Source organism: Erpetoichthys calabaricus, chromosome 1, assembly GCF_900747795.2.
Source record: "Erpetoichthys calabaricus chromosome 1, fErpCal1.3, whole genome shotgun sequence".
NCBI lineage: Eukaryota > Metazoa > Chordata > Cladistia > Polypteriformes > Polypteridae > Erpetoichthys > Erpetoichthys calabaricus.
The window spans coordinates 118,010,677-118,034,206 of NC_041394.2; the positions used below are offsets into that span (position 1 = coordinate 118,010,677).

Genomic DNA, 23,530 nt, shown 5'->3' on the forward strand with positions numbered 1-23,530 from the left:
GTTATTTTGCTAATGAATCTGAATCAAATGCATCTCATAATCATCACTTTCTTACTGCTTCCATTTAATTGCTTCCACTGAAAATCGGTGTGTGAACAGAGCACTTGTACACTGAAGCTTGGAGTGTACGTTTCACCTCGCAAAGCTTACATTCTCCCTACTGTATTTGCTTGCCTTAGCTTCTGTAGTATAGAAAATACTGAACAAAAGAGTAAATTCTTTTTGTTGGCTAGAACGCAAACAAATATTATTTTTATAAGCAGCTTTAAAATTAACAAAGAGAAATGATAATGATGTAGAATTGTTCTATAAAAAGGCAGGGTGCTTTATCTTCATAACAAGGGTCCTCCGTTATTTTTAATTGTCTTGGTTTCAGAACTTCCAACTTTATCCAAGAAATAGTACTTTTCAAAGTATGTTGCCATGCTGTGGTGGCTAAAAGTGGAACCACCACTAACCTTTTAAAATGTCCGAAAACGGGTTGTGTGTGTAAATACGAAGAAGCTACTAAGCACATGACAGCCAGCACAGTAGCGATGCTCGGCTTAAAACATGTGAAATAATAAGACGATTAAGTCATTTCTTTTTGAAATACAGTACTACTTTCTGCTTTAATCTGCCAGCTAAAAACATGGCATCCCAGAATAAAATAAAGTTCATGAGCTAAAACATTCTTAATCAGCTTAATCAGATAGTTACTGGTGCATAATCATAATTAATTTGAAGCATAAATTCAGTCTTGTAACAGGTAAAGGAAACTGTTAACAAACACGAGAATACTTTTAAAAGAGTAAATTAAGGTATCTGATTCTTAATTATCAAATTATGTGTTTATCAAGGCAACTTTTCATCTTTTCTTACAAAATTAAAATTATGTGTATGAAGTTGTAAATTACATGTAAACACTGAAAACTTAGTTTGGTTGAAAGGGATCAGGACCAGGATTGAGAAATAAGGTTTACATCTAAACATTTTCTTGATTAAATAATATTAAATCTATTGACAGAATACAATAAAATGATGTACAGTATCTAATCCAGTCCTACTTTTCATCAACCAAGCTGGCATTTTTAGTATGTATTTTGAAGCATAAATCTCAGCCTTGCAATTATTAATGTGCAATGTGTCCAAATAATGACTTTCACATCCTTGTAACTGTTTAAAATGTTTTTTTTATTCAAATACTATTTACTTGCTAATTTCACTCAGAAAAGCTAATAGGCATTTTTGAATATTTGTTTTATCAATAGGCATATTGTCATATCTAGCTGACAGACCACCTCCACAATATATTCATCCCAGCTCTTTAAACATGGATGGAACTCCTACCTTGTCTGTACATACTAATCCTACTTCAATTGATCATTACCAGCCCAGTGGTACGGTTGGGCTAGAAGCAACTATGGTTGCTTTGGACTCACGACAAGTTGGGCCTCATGGAGCTCAGAGTCTTCATTCTAGCAGTGGACATGAAGTGCCATTAGATAGTATTGAACCTGTGTCTCGTGTGACCAGCCCTATTTCTACTGAAGCGATGGGAGAGGAGCTTACAATGGATGGAGTAGCAGCAGAACATCAAACACTACCCACAAACATCAGAAATCATGAATCAATAGCAGTGGATTCTGTTGGGAACAGTATGCCTTCAGAAGCAGTGGGTCATGGCAATGTTCTTCCTATTCACACTGGGACTCTAGAGCTGCCTGTTGTTATGGAAACAGAACATTTAGGGGGAAGAGTTTCAAATAGTAACCTGACAGAGTCAATTCACACAGCTGGTATCAATTCTGGCTCAGTAAGTGTGGTACTCTCTAGTTCTCACTCGATGACCCCACTGGAGCCTGTATCAATTCACAGTGGAAATATTGGACTGGAGCCAGTTTCTGTTTCTTCTATCACTGCTGAGGTGTCTTTGGGAAATGGACAGGTGGAAGTGTCTCCTGAGAATCTGGTGTTGGTGCCACCGTCTTTGCAAATGGAAGACTCTAATTCTAATAAAGAAAACATGGCAACTTCATTTACAATATGTAAGTCTAAATGTTTATTCATTACGTGTGCATTTATGTGAAATTTTAGAAACTATTATGTATTCTTTTTGTTATTAAACAACATAACATTTCATTTCACTTAAGTATTTTTAAAGTGATACATTGACTAATGTTTGAGGCTGTCTTAGTATGGAATTTTCCCTGTATGGGATATGGTCAGCACACAAAGTGCATCTAAAATTCCAGTGTTAGTAGTTGTGTTAACTTTGTCTTTGGTTGGCATTCTTTGGCAGCTTTTCTTACTTCATTTCCACTTATGCTAGGACAGGATACCCTTAGCCAAATCTAGTACTAGAGTGTCATCAAACAAGTTAGCAATTTATTTGTTGTTATACATATTTATTACATGTTTTCAGTATAATGTTTTTATAGTCCTTTATTTACTGTAAATTATATTTAGGGTTACCTTGACATGATTAGATATTTGTATTAACCATGCATTAGTTTCTCAGAATTTTTTACATCTTCAAAGTTTAATAGTTTTTGAGAATAGTTATATATTTCCATATATTTAATACAGTATATAAATATCTTTATTTGTTGTTCACTGAATAATGAATGTTATAGGATAAATGAAATGTTACATATGGAGGTGAAGGTCTGAGGTACAGTTTGCATATTTGTAGCTGGAAATTCACAAAGGGAGCAAATGAATCACGTATCTTAAAATACTGTAGGTTTTTAGTCCTAAGCTTTCGATTCCTAATAGGAATCATCATCAGAGGAAAATAATTAGACTCAAAGGAAACCAAGGCACAAATAAGATTTTGTGACCAATACCCTCTGAATAATATTTATAAACATCTGACTTTTAATTGAAACAAGTTCATTCAAAGAAAAACAAAACCCTCATCAAGAAATAAATATTTTTTAACAAAAACACATGTGCCTCAATTGTTGGCACACTTGGACATTATTAAATTGGACATTGTTAAGTTGAGTAATAATAATAATAATACATTTTATTTATATAGCGCCTTTCCCATGCTCAAGGCACTTACAGAATATAATAAAGAACGGCAGCGTATACAGTATATAGCATTGTACAAACCAGATAAATAAAGAAGATTAAGACAGTGAATTCTGAAAAAAAAAAAAAAAAACAGACAACATAATTGATGGTCTAGTTCACACACACACAGGTTACATTAGCATCTTGACAGAGAAGTAAACTGAGAGAATGGTAATAAAGTCAAATAGAGTCAGCTGACCTGATTAATTTCGGTAGGTCATTCCAGAGTCTGGGCGCTATACAGCTGAAGGGTCTGTCACCCATGGAGTGTAGATTAGTGTGGGGTACAACAAGATTGCCAGAATCAGAGGACCTTAGTGGGCGGGCAGGCACATAGTGATGGAGAAGGTCACTGATGTAGTTTAGCGCAAGGTTATTTAAGGCTTTGTAGGTTATTAGTAGGATTTTATATTCGATTCTGTAAGACACAGGGAGCCAGTGGAGACGGAGCAGGATGGGTGTGATGTGCGCGCTGCTGCTGGTTCGAGTAAGGACTCTTGCAGCTGAGTTTTGAATAAGCTGGAGCTGTGATATAAGATTAGAAGGGGCACCTGCCAGTAGGGAATTGCAGTAATCGATGCGGGATGTGATAAAAGCATGGACAAGTTTCTCAGTATTAGAGAAGGAGAGGAAGGAGCGAACACGGGATATGTTACAGAGGTGAAAGTAAGAAAGTTTCTTAATGTGATTTATGTGGGCGGAATAAGAGAGGCAGGAATCAAAAATGACACCAAGATTTTTTACAGTAGAGGCAGGTCTGATGAGATCACCGCCAAGATAGACTGGGAAGGAGCTCATTTTATTAAGTTGCATTTTAATCCCAATTTGCAGGAGTTCAGTTTTATTGCAATTTAATTTTAAAGAGTTCTGCTCCATCCAGGTTTTAATTTCACTAAGGCAGGTTGTGAGCTGAGAAAGCTCTGATGAAGTTCCACTTTTAACATTGAAGTAGAGTTGAGTATCATCTGCATAAAAATGATAACCCAGTCCATAGCTACGAATAATATGGCCAAGGGAAAGCATATAAATAAAGAAAAGCAGAGGACCGAGGACAGAGCCTTAAGGGACTCCTTGTGTGACTGGTGCTGAGCTGGATCTGCTCTTGCCAAGACTAACAAACTCTTGCCTATCAGTCAGATAGGACTTGAACCACTGGAGGGCAGTGCCAGAGATACCCAGCATGTTCTCCATTCTGGACAGTAGGATGTCATGTCTGACAGTGTCAAATGCTGCACTGAGGTCTAACAGAATTAATATGCTGGTTTGTCCAGAGTCTGCTGCCATAAGCAAATCATTGGTTACCCGTAGCAGAGCAGTTTCACAGCTGTGCCGCGCCCAGAAACCAGACTGAAAGGGTTCCATCAAATTATTAGAGGTTAGGTAATTGGTGAGTTGGGAAGCTACATCACGCTCAAGAACTTTTGACAGGAAAGGTAAGTGGGAAATAGGCTGGAAATTGTTAATATTGTCAGCATCAAGACCAGACTTTTTTAACATTGGGGTTACAGAAGCAATTTTAAAAGTGAGCGGCACAGAGCCAGTGTCAAGGGATGAGTTTATTATTGTTGTAGCAGTCAGGATTATGGCATGAAGGCAGGATTTAAGTAGTGTGGTGGGGATGGGGTCCAGTACACAAGTAGTCGGCCTCATCTTACAAAGCAGGTTATTAGCAGACGCAGATGTGACTGGTGAGAACTTAGAGAAGGAGCTGGATGGAGTGGGAAAACAGGGAGAGATATAAACAGATGATGTATTTATGTTAGTTGAATTATTTAGATCGTTAATTTTGTTACGGAAAAAGTGGAGGAATTCCTCACAGACTTCAGTAGAAGAGGTAGTTGTGCCAGATGCGGGTTCGAGTAGTTTATTAACTACAGAGAACAGAACCCTTGGGTTATCGTGGCCACTTTCTATTATTCTGCCGTAATGGGTGTTCTTGGCAGAAGTTAGTGCTTCTCTGTAAGCTCTTTGGTGGTCAGAGAAAGCCTGGATGTGCACGGTGAGGCCAGTCTTACGTGACATTCTCTCAAGGCGTCGGCCAGCTGCTTTCATAGATCGCAATTCTGAGTTATTCCAAGGAGCTGAATGTTTAAAGGAAACCTCCTTATGTTTTAAAGGAGCTGTTTTATCTAATGCTGAATGAAGGGCTGAGTTATAGTGGTCAACAAGACTATCTAGTGTTGATGGAATAGGTGAAGACAGTAAAAGATCAGAAATGGATCCAGAAAGTATAGAGCGACAGATATTTTTAAGGTTTCTGTAAGAAATTTGTCGTTTACAGGTAAGAGGAGGGTAAGGCAGTGAAACAGTGAAAAATACTGCTTTATGGTCAGAGAATCCCAAATCAGTGCTGTAAATGTTGGCAACAGATAGTCCAGAAGTGCAGATCAGATCCAATATATGACCACCAGAGTGGGTGGGAAAATCAACATGTTTTGTCAAGTCAAAACAGTCCAGTAAGGATAGGAATTCATTCCTCAGTTTAGATGTGGGGATGTCAATATGGATGTTGAAATCACCAAGAAGGATAATTCTCTGGGAGTAAGAGCTTAGGTGGGTCAAAAGTTCAATCAAATCGGATAAGAAGGATGCATTGTATTTTGGGAGACGATAAAGAACGATGAGTGAGACAGGACCTGATTTCGTTATTAGTTTAAGAGCCAGGCACTCAGCTGTGAGTGTACAGCTGAAATCAATGACTTCCTGATTAACTGGGATACAAATGTGAGGAGACACAGAACCAAATTTCCTTAGCCAACCACCATCATATCATGGCAAAGAATAGAGAATACTCAATCCAATTGAGGGAGAAATGTGTTGCCCTTCATAACTAAAAAAAATGCTATTCACCTGAAAATGCCCATTTCTGCAGTTTTAGGCAATATTAAAAAAGTGGTCAACAAGTGGAACTGTGACAGACTTGCCTAGAAGAGGACCCAAGTTTATTTTACCCCATTGTACAGTGAGAAGGATAGTAAGAGAGCCAATAATATATCTCCTGTTGGGGAATTGCAAGGAAAAAGTAACATCCTGGGGTTATCATGTCTCCAGAACCATCATCAGGCAGCATCTCCATACCAACAGGTTATTTGGAAGGTATACCAAAAGGAAGCTTTTTCTGTCAGTTATTCACAAACGTAAGTACCTGGAGTTTGTAAAATGTTACTACAGCTTTGATTGGAATTGTATTCTATGGTCTGATGAAACAAATATTGAACTTTTTGGCAATAAACATGCAAAGTGGGTTTGGTATAAAAAGAAGGATGGCTATAATGAAAAGAACCTTGTCCCAACTGTGAAATGTGGTGGAGGTTCTGTGATGTTATGGGCTGTTTTTCTTCCAAAGGCCCTGGAAACTGTTGGGGTACATGGCATCATGGATTCCATTAAATATTAGATTTTAAATCAAAACTTGGCTGCCTCTGCCAAGAAACTAAAACTGGGTCATCACTGGATCTTTCAGCAGGATAATGATCTGAAACATGTTTCCAAATCAACCCTGCAATGGTTAACTGACCACACAATCAAAGTTCTGCCATGACAAGCTCAGTCCCCTGAGCTAAACCCTATTGAAAACCTGTGGAGTGAGCTGAAGAGGTGTGTACACAGGTGAAGGGGTAGGACTCAGAATGATATGGAGAGATTATGTAATGAAGAATGGTCTCAGATGCCATGCACTGTATTCTCCAGCCTTGTAAAAGGTCACAAGAGAAGATTCTGTGCTATTATTTTGGCAAAAGGAGGTTGTACAAAGTATTAAATGCAGGGGTGCCAACAATTTTGGCACATGTATTTTTGTTAAAAAATGTTTATTTCTTAATGAGGACTTTGTTTTTCTTTGAATGAACTTTTCAGTGGAAGATGACAGTTCTTCAGCATGCAGTGAATTTTTTCTAACCATACTTACTAATTTTTAAAAGGGGTGCCAATAATAGTGGAGGGCATTGTGTGTTTGTATATCTAATATATAATTAATTTGATAACACTTTCAAGAATCAACTTTTTATCCCTGAAGTTTTTGTGAATTTCTTCTGATCATGTCATGAAGTGTCTCAATCTTATATGAGTGGACAACTACTGTCTGATGTACTCTACCCTATAGAAATAAAGGTCCCAAAATAGTTAGTTAGATAATCTTTAGATAGATAGAGACATAGACAGATATTCTTTAATAAATGTGTCATTAAACAGGATCTTCTTACTTATAATACTACAATTAATACATTAAAATGTCATCCTCATCATGGTAAATACTGTATATTGGAAATAAATTATACAAATGAATCTTGGTTACATTGAATGGCACACTCAGAGACTCAAACAACACAACACACAAATTTGCAGTAATGAAAAAATTAGACACACAATTCAATTTTTGTGCACTGTCGATTGATGTTTTCAGCATTAAAGTATTGCAATTGATAGACTTCTAAGACTGACATTCTAAGACCTATGACTTCCTGTATTTATTTCCTCATGAAATGATCATTGAATACTGGTTGAAGGGTGCTATTAAAGAATCAGTATTGTTATTTTATGATTATATTTTGGTGAAAATGTATTTTTTATTTTTGCAAAACATTTTCAAAAATATAAATTGAAGTAATTGAAAGTACTAAAATATCATCTGTTAGCATGTTAATGTGTTTATTGCAAAGTGCAGTTATTGGTTAAAATTACCACTAATATTTTTTTCTTTTCAATTTTTTTTCTGTATAAGCAAAAGTGTTTTAAAAGTAGGTAGCACCATAAATATCAATAAAATCATTGTGTGTAAAGCCTACAAATAAGTAGATTTTTTTTTTCAGATTAGTAAGTTTATTTTGTTTTTGTGCATAAAATATACATGTTTTTAATGCGTAAAATAAATAAACAAAATAAAATCTCATTTACTGTCATTTTATATTCTTTAAATGTCTATTTCTTTTGGGCTTATGCAGGGTGCACGCTTTGTGACAGAGCCTACTCCTCTGATTGCCCAGAGCATGGGCCTGTAACATTCATTTCTGATTCTCCTATTGAAAGTCGTGCCAGGCAGTCTCTTCCCAGACAACTTGTACTGAGGCAGTCCTTGACTGGAGCAGACATTGGTAGGTTTCATTTTTTATTAGTAAATGCATAAGTAAAAGAATACATAAGCAAATAAATAAAGGTAATGTAGTTATATTTACAATATCTTCATAGATTATTATATCATTAATAATATTAATAAGGGGTGGCTAGGTGGTGCAGTGGTAGTGCTGCCTCATAATAAGAAGACTTGAGTTTGCATCCCAGATGCTCCCTGTGTAGAGTTTTATGTGTTTTCCTTATGTCTGTGTGGATTTATTCTAAGTGCTAAGGCAGTCCAGAGACATGCAGGTTAGTTGCTAAACTGGCTATTGGTGGCTGTGTGTGTGTGCGCGTTCACTCTGTGATAAATTGGTGCCCTGTCCAGATGTTGTTCCTGCTTTGTTTCTGATTGTTGATCTCCATCTGCTCTGTGACTCTGCCCTGGATAAAAAAGCTAATGCATTGGTAACTTTAAGTTACTGATAATGGGTAAATAAACTGAATAAACAAATATATATATGAGCTGATTAAGGTGTCCTCGGAATTTAATTGTGTAAAGTGTAAATAGTAAAACGCTTGCGTAGCAGTAGCGTCTTCAGGAGCATGCATTGCATCCCGTGAAGTACTGTATATACCTAGCCCTAGAAATCTGAAGTTTGATAAAAGGATCCGTTAATATAATATATGTATCCACATCTGGTGTTGTAGAACTTCGTAAGAATGTTTTCATGATTGATATTTCATGAAAAAATTACTTGTTACAGGGTTTTAAATTATTTGCTCAGTTCAAGAGAATCATTTGTACTTTTTATCTTGAATATGTGAAGGAGTTTTCCTCAAAAAGAAGACAACAGAGTCTGAGAGAGGTTAATCTTGAAAACAATTTCTGTAGTATAAGAGAATTGTATTAAGTATCAAATATATTTTAACCATCTATCGTATTTAATTGCAGGAGTTTTTGCACGGGACTCCATTCCCATTAGAGTGTGCTTTGGACCTTTGATTGGACAACAGTGCAGCTCTCTTGAAGTCTCTGATTGGACAGATAAGACATCACCTAATATTTGGAAGGTAGTTTTCTTTTACTTTACTCCTTTGTAATGTAAGTAGTGTATTGTTTTAAGGAGACATTCCTAAACAGTTTGACTAAAATCACAGTGCCTTTTTTAATATTTACAGTACTTTTTGTTAGCATGTTATTGTTATTTTTCTTTTCGTCAGTGCTTATTTTGTGTATGTATTACCTTTTTTTGCTTTAAATGCCATGTGATGTTTTTCATATTGTTATTAATTTTCTTGAAGATCATTTATATCTCGTTAATGAGAGAAAACTAATGGGGTATATTCTTGCCTTTCAGTAGAAAACAAAAATACAAATAAATGCAACTTTAAGGTGTGAATTCACACTGTATATAATTACTATGAATTTACATCTATGTAGTTAACGCTATGTCTGCCTGTAGTTTAAGATGGGACTTTCACATGTATTGTAGTTTCTTTCATTTGGTTTCAGTCTTTGTGCAGTTGCTAATTTCATTCATATACCATTTTTCAACTGAACTTCTTTCATGCTGATAAAGTACATGTGCATTGCTGCTCCTTATTCAGGAAAAGAACCCAGTTGTCCCACAGGAGAAAGACTTTCTGAGACTAAGGTCATAAAGCTTATGGAGCCATTTCTGGACAAAGGCAGAACCGTAACAACAGTTGCGTAAAGTGTGACAGTAGCTTCCACCTGCAGCTAAAGTCATTCGCATACTGAAGTATCATTGCACATGTACTGTACATTGTAAGCATGCCAGTGTCAATTAAATACAGGAAGCTCTGCAGTCTACTTGTGACTTTACGTTGTAGGAAGATAAGTAAATACATATATTTAACATTCGATGTGGCTTTTCCGTAAGTAACATATAAATGTTTTCATGTAAAGACCATCACAAAACATAATCACAAACAGAACTTTGCACGATACCTTGGCGAGCTCGGCATACCGTGCTGTTTCGTTGAAGGACATGCATGTGGCTCATTCACTGGCAGGATGATGCCCAACCTCTTGCTGAATCCAAACGGTGACATCTTTCACCTTTACACCTGGTGAAGCTGCGTTTTTCTTATGTGTGACTGGACATTTCTTCTGGGGAAAGCTTCTGCTGTCTTACTCTGATGTAGAACCCTCATCCTAATCTGAGTTCACCTCTGTTATAGCACGTCTTTATTTGAAAACAGCAGTGTCAGATCGAGGGGAGCGTGAACGTGACTGAGAGAGTAAAACTGAATAAAAAAATGAGTCAGCAGTTCTTACCGTTGTACCACCCAAGCAGTCATGTCAGCGTCGTACCCTAACCCGATTTAATTTTCTTCATTTATATTTTTGAATAAAAGTGCACTTGTTTTGATATACATGTACGTTTTTGTGAAAGGGTTTATTTGATATTTGGACTTCAGTCTTCACACATCATACACTCCATTACTACATTTTGTCAATTATTACTATAACATGAAAAACTTTTCTGATTTAGCTATGTGTTCAACAATTCCTGCCTCGCATTTCCTGTCATCCTACATTTACATGGATAGTTATAGACACGGAACTCAGATGAAATAATTGTATTCCAAATAACGATATATTATTTATCCTCTACAATTCCTTGTATCTCACACCCAGATAAACACACTTGAACTCTGAAAATCTTCTTTGCGACTTGAGCTTCTGCGGTGGGGGGATGGGATAGCAGGGTGCTTGCTGCTTGTGCTGATTGACACATTTACAACACAAACGTATCTAATGGAGAGGTGCGAAGGAATTTAAGGTGGCCCAGGATTATGAGTTTTTGTCGTAGGCTTCAGGGATTCTAGTATTAATTATAATATTAAAAACCTATACCCTTATCGTTTGAGTTTAATTATCAGTCTATTCATTTTCATGTTTTATGAATTAGGTAATTGCACTAAACACCACACACCTTAATTCATTATTTATACATAAATTACTATATATTTATTGAAGGCAAAGAGCTTCTTGTCTTTACTCTATTTATTACAGTTCCTGCTGTGGCAGAGGTTCTTACAGCTAACTACAGGTTTAAGCACAACTGCTGCATTACCAAATCATTAGCTTTGAATTTACATGTGGGGACACAGTGTGCAAATATAATTAAACAAGCAGATTAAAGTGTTTCCAACCATTTGTTTTTCACGTTGTTAGATTTATAAACAACCTTGAGAGTCTTTAACGGAACACACATGAAATGCATGTGTTCCAAATAACGATCTATTATTTCCACTCTAAAACTCCAGCACTTCACTCCCAGATAATCAATCAAGGCATGAGCTGGGAGAAGTTTGTGCATGTTCTAAGTCGGTGGGGGGATGGAATAGTGGGCTGCTTGCTGCTTGTTTTTATCGGCACATTTACAGGACAATAGGCGCTGGCGGAGAGGTACGAACAGATTTAAGGTGGGCTAGATCTACGAGTTCTTTTGTAGGCTCTGGTAATTCTAGTGTTAACTGATGATTCTAAGTAAAATCAGAATATTTACGACCATGTAAACTTACTTATTAATCTACTGTTTATAAGAAACAAGTTTTATTTCTTCACTCTTGATGCATGATCTGTGTAAATGAATAATTTACACCTATCAAAATAAAATTAAGCAATTTTCATGCTTCAAAAATGTATTTCCAAAGAAACTACTTCAGAAAGCCAACGAAATTAGTGTGAAAGAATGTGAAAGCATTTATTCAGTAACTACACTTTATGCTGCTCAGATGTTTGTTTGTTTCAAAACTTTTTTTCTTTCTTTCGACAGCTGTTCCATAATAGTGTTCAAGAATTCTGTATCATCACTACAGATGAAAATGAATGTAACTGGATGATGTTTGTTCGGAAAGCAAGGTAGTGTCAAAATATGTTGACTTGAATTTTCCATATTTAAGGCTGGGTTTCTTTATATCTGAATGTTTTAGGCAATTGTGTATTTAGAACACACTCATTTATTTAACATATTTTGTGTATAGGTCATTTTTTGGAATAACAGCATTTCTGCAATATATAAAACCATTTTACAGTCCCTCCCTTTCAAAGATCCAAGAGGACAGTGGGAAAAGGATCTTTCACTCATCAAATCAGAAAAGGAGTGGAAGGTAGCAATGCAGAGAATTCACTCGAGCTCCATATGTGCAAAGCATACAGTTATTCAACTCAAAATTCTATATCGAGCACATCTGTCTCATTTAAAATTGTCCAAAATGTTTCCAGGGCAAGATCCAACCTGCGAATGTTGCAATCAAGTTCCAGCCTCACTGGGGCACATGTTTTGGGCCTGCACCAAAATTTTTAAATGCCTTTCAAGACAGCCTTGGAGTCACAATCCCTCTTAACCCATTAACAGCTATGTTTGGTGTACTCCCAGATGGGCTTAAAGTGGAGGAGGACAAACAAACTGTAATTGCCTTTACTACACTATTGGCACGTAGACTTATCTTGCTCAACTGGGAAAATCCTACATCTCTGCTTTTAAGTCAGTGGGTAACTGATGTTTTATACTATTTGAAATTGGAAAAAATCTAATTTTCAGATCTGTGCAGAACTTTTTCAAAACCTGGCAGGATCTAATCAATAACATTTTAGAATAAGCATTCTCTCACCATTTCTTTTTCTTCTCCATTTATCTTTATTCACTTATTAATTCATCTATTTACTTACTTTTACTAGCTTTAAGTTTTACTTTGTTGGCCATGCTGTCTTTCTTAGGGGTGGGGGTTGATTCGTTTTCAATCCTATTTTTGTAAAAATGTATCTATTTGTATGAAATGTTGTGTGATTACAATAAAATTATTAAAAAAAAAAAAAACGCTTACTGGGATATGTTAAAGTGTGCTTATTTTTGGTTTACATTTGCAGCATGGGCATGTTAAGTGAATTCATCATACATATAGAATGAAATAGAAATGGTTTGAAATACAGTGTATTAATTAACATCTTCTCAACACTATGTCAGGAAAAAAATGGGCTCTGAAAATAATTGAATGAGTATGATGACATTCATTACATTAATGTTTTTAATATATTCAATGAGTGATGGTGAATATCTTGCAGAATAAGTTGAAACGTATTTGTTGCTTTTCTCATGCAGAACTAGTGAGGAGCAGAATTTGGTAGCATATCCTCACAATGGCAAGATGTATTTCTGTACCTCAAAGGAAATTCTTCCAGACCATGAGCTTCTATTCTACTACAGCAGGGACTATGCTAGACAGATTGGTATGTAGAAAAACCATACTATATAACCATTTAATGTTGATATTAAAGTTGTACAAAAATAGAAAAATAAATTCTACTAAATAAAAGCAGTTATTCAATTGCATAGGAGTGTAATCAATGCTGCATGTGTTAATTCAACTACATTCTGTTTTTCATTAAATGATGCTGGCTATTTTGGTGGGCTGACAACAAGTTATGTTGAATGTCATTTGGTTAATTAGATAAGGGTAAATGAATTGCTTTCTCAATCACATAACATATTACTTCTTGCTGATAAATGCTGATGTTGAATGCATTTTAGGCCAAATAGAAAACTTAATTATAGTACATAAGGTAATTTAAACCATATATTATTACAAACTTTCAGTCAAAAGAAGATATCTTATGAAATTAAGTTTTTCAGTATTGTTTCAAATGTCTTGTGTTTTTATCAGAGTAATGTCATTTGAGGTAAAAATGTTATATAAGGAATGAATTAACAGAACATTTTGATATACAATGTGTGAGAAACCAGCCTGGCCACAGACAGACAGACACCGAATGTCCTGAATATGCACACGTTTATTTATCTTGCTCCGATTCAACAGCACCACAATGCCTAAAACAGCCAACTCAGTCTCTTTCTCTCTCTTGACTCTCTTTCTTTCTTTTCCCTCTTCAGCCACCTCCTCCTCCTGACTCAGGCTCCCATCTTCTCCCTCCCGACTCTAGCCTTGAATGGAGTGCGGCGGTTTCCTTTATACAGCAACTGGAAATGCTCCCAGTGCTTCTTGATTAACATCCGGCAGCACTTGTGGGTGTGGCGGAAGTGCTGCATACGGGTTCAGCTCCTTTTCTGACAGCACTTCCTGTTGTGGCGGAAGTGCTGCCGAGCTGTCCAGGCACCCCCTGGCGGTGGCCATGTCCTCCCACAGGGTTGAGTGTCCTGGCTCCGTGGCCTCCATGCAACCCAGGAAGACTGCCCTCATTTTCCGGGGAAAATACTGCCCCTATCCCGGTCCTTCCCTTCTCCCTGCATCCAAGTGGGGCAGTGTCCCCAGACATCTGTCACAAATGTTTATCCTCAATGTTTTTTTTTTTCTTTTAAACCCAACTAATCCATTTCTATAAGAAAAAGGTTTATTTCCAAAAATTCTGTTAAGTTTAAGAGAAAAATATGCATGCAATATAAACTCATACATTTCACCAACTTTTCCACATAATTTAGAAGGGTATTACAAGGATAACCTGTTGCTAAAATAATTAGATATCAAGTCACCCTAACAAAGATTCAATTAACAGATCAAAACTTGCTCTCTGATATAGAAAAGTATAGTGTTACGTTATTCTACTGTACAATCTCCTGGATAACCGCAAGAAGAGTGTTTTAGCATTGGTAGTCCTGAATGGGCAAGAAAATGAGCAAAGTATTTTGGACTACCATCAGATGCCTGTGGAAAGAAAACGATAATCTGCAACTAATGAAAGATTAAAACCACCATTCTGCCTGAATATGGAGTTTCTTCAACATTATCTAAGACAGGAGCAGTAAATCTCATAGATTAGATTGTAGTAAGCAAACCAAGGGTCATATGCAATGACTTCCAGTCCTCATTTCCTGCCTCCATTGTCCATGTTAATAGGAATATAATTTTATTGGTAGAAAGATTAAAAGGAAGATCTTTTATATTTAACTTTGTAAAACATTATCTTCATAGTGCTATACATTATTGGAAGAATATTTTTTAGAAAGCTGAATTTTACATTTCTTTTATATTGCTCACACAAAATTCTGCATTGGTCATGTTGAAGAAAAAGAAATAACACTATCACTAAATTCTCTTTATACCAAATTTGAAATATTATGTTTGGAGGTATAAAGGATTTTTTTTACCCGGGTTTCCCAGTTTGGCATTATTTAGGAAGTGTGGATTCAGAAAATACTTGGGAGTAGAATATAGTGCCATTTGATTGATGTTAAACAGATAAGGACACCTGCAGAATTTGACTAATTCTAAACATTCCAATATTCCATCTGCAAAGAGCAGAATAAGAAAAATCAGGAGTGGTGTCCTCTAGAATTTCTCGTATGCTCAGATATAGGGATGGCTGTTTGAGGAGTAAACCGCAAATGAATGATTATATTTTTATATTATGTACATTAAATCATCATCATCAACAACAAATCAAATCAAATTAATAATATATTGAACAATTATTGTAAAAGTAAAGTTAAATAAATCGGACTCTGCAGCTGCATGAATAAAAGGTTAAGTGCCACTGCCGGTTAACGGAAATAGCCCAAAAGTTGATAGAAATCTACGTTTTGTGTACCTAATATCATATGCAAAATTTGGAGTGACCTAAGTGAAAGCATACTCAAGAAGGAGAAGGAATGGACAAAAATTCCTGAATGTAAATGTAAAAGGTTAGCTTGCATAGGACATTCATCTCAGCCACTTGTATTCACAGCTTCATTCTTTTGGTCATTATCCTCAACCGTTTTATTTCTAGCTCATCAACTTTGCCCAGTGCAGTATTCACAAAACATTTTTCACTTTACCAATTCACTATAGCCATATGTGAACTCCTGAACATCTTTTAAAAAATTCACAATAAAAAAAATAGAGGAGATGAATAAAAAATATTTATCTTGGTGATCTGGGAATCTCAACTAATATGACTTTCATGACAGAGTTGTATATCTATCAAGTATATTTTATCTTGGCAAAATAATGAACTTAAAACTGAGTGGCTAAAGTGATGTGGCCAGTGCAATGTCAGCCTGTAAATTCAAGTCAGCCAGTTCAACCTGATTTACACGTTTTAAACAAGAAATTGTTCATTATTTGCAGGTGAACTAAGAAAAATAGTTTCAGTAATGAATTTATCTCATAGCCTTTATGCTCGTAAAAATCCAGGTTCATCAAAAAACTTGAATTAATCAGGAAAACGTAAGAGTGAACTGTGATGATATTTTGCATTTAATAGCTTAACAGCAGAAGCACAATAGTGCAGGTGTGACTGAAATTTAACAGCATCATGATTGGAGTGTTTCCTGTATGCTTTTTAAAATCCTGATCTTATTTATGTTTCATATATAAAAATACAGCAATGCAGTCATTCCTTGTTCATCCAAAAAATAATTAAGTATTTTTAGTGTTTCACGAAGGCACATCCTATCTATGAGTACTTTTGGCCATTGAGTTATACAGCAGAAGTGTATCAAAAACACTAGTGGGGGCTCCTTTAGAACTATGGCAAAACACATTTTAACACCTCATTAGGACTGCCTTCTTTTTATTTAGTCAAGCTAGAAAATTTATTTATCTATTTAAGAATATTGTGTTTGCTTGGGTAACTGAAGGGAGGATGGTATGTTTGTTTTTTCAAACCTGTATATAATATACAGGGTGATTCAAAAAGATTCATCCAGTTTTAAAATGATTCACAGTGGAACCTCGGTTTGCGAGTAACTTGGTTTACGAGTGTTTTGCAAGACGAGCAAAAATTTTTAATAAATTTTGACTTGATAAACGAGCAAGGTCTTGCAGTACGAGTAGTATCTATACGGTTTGTCTGCTGAGCGTCATGTGATCACAACTAAGCTGATGGTCCTTCTGTCTCTCTCGCTGTGGGATTGTGGGCAATCGTCTCCTATTCTCCGTCTGAGTCGGCGTGCTTCACTCATATAGTCAACATCCGTACGAGCGTATAGTGTTTACTGCAGCATTAGCATTGTGACTGTGTGTGTGTTTGCACGTGCTTGTGCGTGTGTGTGCGCGCGCGCTCGTGTGTGTGTGTGTGCGTGCTCGCGCACGCGCGTGTGTGCTGTGACATGCGAGTCCCCGTCTTGCACCCTAAAACATGAAGCTGAGTCTCAGTACTTTAGAAACACCAGCTTTATTCAGCTTGAAACAGCAACAGCGCGGTTATTTATTGTAGCGGGATCTGCTGCTCTCCTATACACAGACAGAGCAGTCAGGCAGGGCCCTGCACATTTATAATGTTCCTTGTTCCTTTTATCACCCATTGACGGCAGGCGCTTATAGCATGACGGCGAACTTTTCGGATTCGTTTTTACGGCAAACTGCTACAGTGCTGGGAGACTGCGATTGCTTTGAGACGCTCTTCCGTGTGTCGTCCCGTTGGGTGCAATCCCACAAGAGTTTAGAAACTAACTCACACCAGCCATGATTCTTTTCAAAGGTAAAGTGCAGGTTAATTTGTTTTATGTATTTTTACTTTATATTTTTGCATTAATCATTTTTATATGAATAGTTTTGGGTTGTGGAACAAATCATCTGAGTTTCCATTATTTCTTATGGGGAAATTCACTTTGATATACGAGTGCTTTGGACTACGAGCACGTTTCCAGAACGAATTATGCTCGCAAACCGAGGTTCCACTGTATTTCACTTGTAAATCATTACAGAACAATGCAGTAAATTATAAATGGTTTAGGTGAACATAAAATGTATTATGTAATTTTACAAGTGCCCAATATGACCTCCTGCTGAAAAATGAAGTTATCAGATTCAGGATGTAATTGTGGAAAAAGACAGTCTCGTAAAATTCGCTGATAATATTTTTTTTCCAAGAAAAAGAAAGGACCTTAAACCTTTTCTTGGGATATGGCACAGAAAACATTAAGTTTCAGGGAGTCTCGCTCATGTGCAACTATTGCATGAGGGTTCTTTTCGCCCCATATTCTCGCATTGTGACAGTTCACCTTACCACTGAAAAGTGGCTTTGTCACTGAAAACCAAGAGTTGATGAAAATTGTCATCTTCTGTATTCTCAAGCATAAAGTCACAAAATACCATGTGTTTTTCTTTATCTTCAGGTTTTAAGGCTTGCAAAAGTTCTAATCTGTATAGTTTCATTACCAACCGTCGCCTCAAGACATGCCAGTCAGTCGTCTGAGGAAATGATAGTTCTCGGCTGGTATGTCTAGTAGATTTGCCTGGGCTACATTGAAAACTCGCTTGGATTTGTTGAACGTCTTCATCAGAAACACAAGGTTGATTTGTGCTCTTCCCTTTACATAAACAAACTTTTTCTTGGAACTGTTGGTACCAACAACGAATGCTCTGAGCTATGGGATATTCACTGCCATACTGCCGACGAAAATCACATTGCACAGTTATGACGGATTCAGTTATTGAAGTGGAAAATGCAAAACGCTTTCTGCCCACAGAATGAAGGCAAAAATATGGCACTTTGAAATCGGATGAATCTTTTTGAATCACCCCGTGTGTGTATATATGTATATGTATGTACACACACTAGGCCTGGGAAAGTTACCACTTTAATTTTTGTCCTGTATTTTTTCTTTTGTCCTGTGTCCTGTTTAACATGTTAAAAAATATTGTTGCATTTAAGGCCAGCCAGGAGATAAATGCCACAGGCAGTGACTTTGGTCAGGAAAGCATTTTCATGTAATTCATTTTTTTTTTTAAACATTATGAAACAATAATACAAGAAAGTTAAGTGTGTACCCTAAAGAGTTACATACACATCCAGTGCTGTATTTATATCCATCCATCCATTTTCCAACCCACTGAATCCGAACACAGGGTCACGGGGGTCTGCTGGAGCCAATCCCAGCCAACACCGGGCACAAGGCAGGAACCAATCCCGGGCAGGGTGCCAACCCACCGCAGGACATACACAAACACACCCACACACCAAGCACACTCTAGGGCCAATTTAGAATCGCCAATCCACCTAACCTGCATGTCTTTGGACTGTGGGAGGAAACCAGAGTGCCCGGAGGAAACCCACGCAGACACGGGGAGAACATGCAAACTCCACGCAGGGAGGACCCGGGAAGCGAACCCGGGTCCCCAGGTCTCCCAACTGCGAGGCAGCAGCGCTACCCACTGCGCCACCGTGCCACCCCTGTATTTATATGCTACCTTTAAAACTTTATGAAATAATATTTTAATAAAGTTTAAAATTTTATATTACACGGTTCACAGCAATATGTGGGTGAAAGGCGGCGGGCAGGGGTGGGCTTGCTTATGGCCCCCTGTTTCGAGGCCTGTATGTTGGGGTTCTCCCTGTTGGATGAGAGGGTTGCTTCCCTGCGCCTTTGAGTTAGGGGAAGGACTCTGACTGTTGTTTGCGCTTATGCGCCGAACGACAGTTTGGAGTACCTGGCCTTCTTGGAGTCCCTGAAAGAAGCAATGCAAGATGCAGCTCCTGAGGACTTTATCGTCCTGCTGGGAGACTTAAACGCTCACGTCGGCAACAACAGTGAAACCTGGAGAGGTGTGATTGGGAGGAATGGCCTCCCTGATCTAAACTTGAGTGGTGTTCAGTTGTTTGACTTCTGTGCTGGCCATGGATTGTCCATAACGAACACCATGTTCGAGCATAAGGGTGTCCATAAGTGCACTTGGCGCCAGGATACCCGAGGTTGCAGCTCGATGATCGACTTTGTAATCGTGTCATCAGATTTGCAACCTTATGTCTTGGACACTCGGGTGAAGAGAGGGGCTGAGCTGTCAACTGATCACCACCTGGTGGTAAGTTGGATCAGATGGCGGGAGAGGCTGCCGGACAGACCAGGCAGACTCAAATGTATAATGAGGGTCTGCTGGGAACGTCTGTTGGAGGAACCAGTCAGAAAGATCTTTAACTGCCACCTCAGGCAGAACTTCAACCTTATTCTGAGGGAGGCGAAGGACATTGAGTCTGAATGGGCCATGTTCCGAGCCTCCATTGTCGAAGCAGCAGAATGGAGCTGTGGCCGCAAGGTTGTCGGTGCCTCTCGTGGTGGCAATATACGAACCCGGTGGTGGACACCTGAGGTTTGTGAGGCCGTCAAATTGAAGAAAGAGTCCTACCGGGTCTGGTTGACCAGTGGGCCTCCAGAGGCAGTTGAGGGATGCCGGCAGGCCAAGCGTGTGGTGGCATCGGTTCTTGCTGGACGCCTCCCTGGTGAGGTGTTCCGGGCACGTCCAACTGGGAGGAGGCCCCAGGGAAGACCCAGGATACGCTGGAGGGACTATGTCTCCCGGCTGGCCTGGGAACGCCTCGGGATTCTCCCGGAAGAGCTAGAAGAAGTGGCCGGGGAGAGGGAAGTCTGGGCATCTCTGCTCAAGCTGCTGCCCCCGTGACCCGACCTCGGATAAGTGGAAGAGGATGGATGGATGGATGGATAAGGCAAAGCTAAATGGAGAAGCCAGCAGTATTAACAATCCTTCCAACTCCTGCATGAAATTATTTGGTATTGACACATTTTGGTGGCAATTAGCCATCACATGCAAGGAAGTGTTTTAATTTCTTTTTAGTAAATGGGTCGACATGTTATAAATACTAATTAATTTTAATATATTTCTGATAGAGAAAGGAAGTTACATAACCCATGGTAAATATAGTGGTAGTGACATGAATGAAAGAAAATTTGCAAGTGAAAGGAGAGCACTTTGTCCATTCATCTTGTGACTTAAAAGATAACTGGTCATTCACTGAATCCTTGGGAAAGTGTTTCACTATTTCAGTGCACTTTAAACAAATGTTTCCTTTTTAGAGGTCTGCATGGATTCATTGTTTCAAGACCTATTCTGCCTACTTTCTAAGCAGTCTCCTCTTACTCCCTTATGGAACTAACTTAAGTCCATTCCAATGTGCACACTAAGTTTTGGATGAAATGTGTTTGTTGTTATTTGCTGTAACATTTGCCAAAAAAGCAATTAACAATCACCAAAATTTTCATTAAAATAATAAGCAAAATAATCACTTAATTGGACAAAGCATTCCCATAGAAGCAATAGAACTACTGTTATTAATTTTTTTTTATATTTAGAAGCAAAATAAGGAGTCTGCATTTTATCGTAAGTTGGTGAAATCAAGTAACAAAGTTATCACTAAATGATCCCAATGAGAGTTGACACCTGGATGATTGTTCATGTGAAATTTACCATAGCATATGAAAATATTTGTAAATATACTGTATTGTCAGTCAACCAGACTCAGGTTGACATGTTTTGTCGCATTTTGCATATTCAAGAGAGAAATAAGCAAACATGTTATTTCATTTTATGGAATATTGTCAGTTTGGAAACAAACTTTTGACAGACATCTGACTTTTTACAGCAACACATATGTGTAATGTATTGTACACAAGTGCATAGTACTTCATAGTTTACTCCAATATAAACACATTTATTAGCATTGTATTCTCAAATTTTGTTTTCAGATCTCTTTTAGACCCCACAAATGAATTTCTCTGTCAAAAACATCATCACTTTGACCTTCAGTGTTATTCTTAGGTGCAATATGCTCTTTACTAGAGCACAGATAGGGATCTTTGTGTACATCTACATTAAAATCTGTCATATTTGTATAGGCTACAATTTGACATTTGTAATTTTTGCTCTCACTGTACCAGCTGTTTTAAAGCTAACTATTGTTTCTGTTCCTTGCCTTGTGGACTTGCTGCCTAATTTAAAAGCATTGTTCGCTTGTAGGTGTGTCTGTGTCTGTGTGAAATGGCAGTTATGGCAGTCTAGCATACTAAGCCTCTCCCTTTAAAAAAGACATCCCAATTAAGATTGTACATGAATATCTGGGTCTTTGTTTTTATATAATTACTTTGCTTTTGGAAAGTATTGACTGTCCTAAAGATCTAAAACATCCAGCAGTCCACTGGGCTTTGTGAGTCTATAGTTTGGTTGTCCAGAATTAAAAACGGGTAGTTGATACTGTAAACCCGACAGTATTCACATTTCAGTGGAACACTGCTCTACGGTTGACATTGCATGCTTTTGCCTTTCTCACTGTACTTCAGCCCTAGCGTCAGGTCAATCGGGACAGCAATAACTGCTGTCAAGCACATTAAATGCAATTTCCTAATTCCTTCATCAAGAATCTCTGCAGTCACACAGCTTTTTTTCTCACACAACTATACTCACAGGATCTACACTGCTCCAGTGTTTTTTTTTGTTTTTTTTTAATATATATAAACTCACACTTGCCTCAGACCCCTAACACACCTTACCACATCCTTCTCCCATGTTAATATGGATTTCCTCCAGGAAATCTTGTTTCCTTCCATAGTCCAAAGTCATACTTTCAGATCTTTTTGCATCTTTTAGTTTTTCTACTATGTGTGATTGCATATCTTTTAATAAACTAAGATCCAGTTTTGGATAGGTTCTTTCCAAGCATTACTGCTAGATTTGACTGTGATTCCAAGCAACCTAAGCCAACAAATTACATAACCATTGTTCAAATACAGTTTTTTGCCATATGTAATCCGTACATATTTGCTTGTTTGTTTAGTGTAAAAACAACTAAGAAAATGTGCGTAACATTCATGTGCATCTGTGAAGTTGATTGCCTTGATTGTTGATTGTTCATGAAGGTCACGAAAAAGCAGTTTGTTGTGATATCTCAAATTATGTTTTTAAGTATATGTATAATATATATACACTATTTTTTTGGCCGTAACCTTTATGAGGCTTGGCTGGGGGACAATTTTCAGAGCTGGTGCCGAAATCAGGAGGAAAATTTGTTGTTACTCGACATGGTACAAGAATGTTTAATTAAGTCAATATCTACATCTTTTTACTGAACTTAATGGGGGTTGAAATCACTTTGGTGAACACTTGAATATACGTCACTAAGCAGCAGCATTAATAGGTGACCATTCCAGATACAAATTTTAAACTTTAGTATATGAGTGCTGAAGTAAAGTGAGCCTGTTATAAGCGCATACAGTAAAAAGCTTGAACCATTAATTGAGTGAAAAGACTTTGCTATACTGTGACTTGGTAAGGGGGTGGTTATAGTAGTTAGCTGTAGCATTGTCACAGGTACAGTGAGACTGCTACTTGCATATCTGGACATGCAATATGTTGCTACTCTCCGGTGCCATGCTGTCCTGTTTTGGACTGGGACCAACTTACACCTAGGATGCTGGCTGGAAGAGAATGCTTCCTCTACATACACACATATTGTGCTGTTGGTTTGGTTTCTCCTCTTTGTAGATTTTAAATGTGACTCTTGTGTTGGAGCTGGTTTACTATTTTTTTTCCTTTTCTGAATGAAGAATTGGGGGGTAACAAATCTGGAATGGTCTTTTGTATAGATTTAATGTTGTGGTAAAAATCAAATTGATTTTCAAAGCTTCACAATGTATTCAGAATTTTTTCTCTGTTGCCA

General features: G+C 37.5%; 1 protein-coding gene across 2 annotated transcripts in view; it reads left to right on the forward strand.

Moving 5' to 3' along the window:
• Positions 1–23,530, forward strand: part of prdm4 (PR domain containing 4) — a 61,407-nt gene that overhangs the window by 26,221 nt on the left and 11,656 nt on the right. For both annotated transcript variants that reach the window (XM_028805755.2, XM_028805746.2), the window contains exons 5-9: positions 1,251–2,027; positions 8,001–8,150; positions 9,065–9,183; positions 11,922–12,007; positions 13,248–13,375. In XM_028805755.2, coding sequence (XP_028661588.1) covers positions 1,251–2,027; positions 8,001–8,150; positions 9,065–9,183; positions 11,922–12,007; positions 13,248–13,375 — 1,260 coding nt within the window. The remainder of the gene's footprint in view (positions 1–1,250; positions 2,028–8,000; positions 8,151–9,064; positions 9,184–11,921; positions 12,008–13,247; positions 13,376–23,530) is intronic.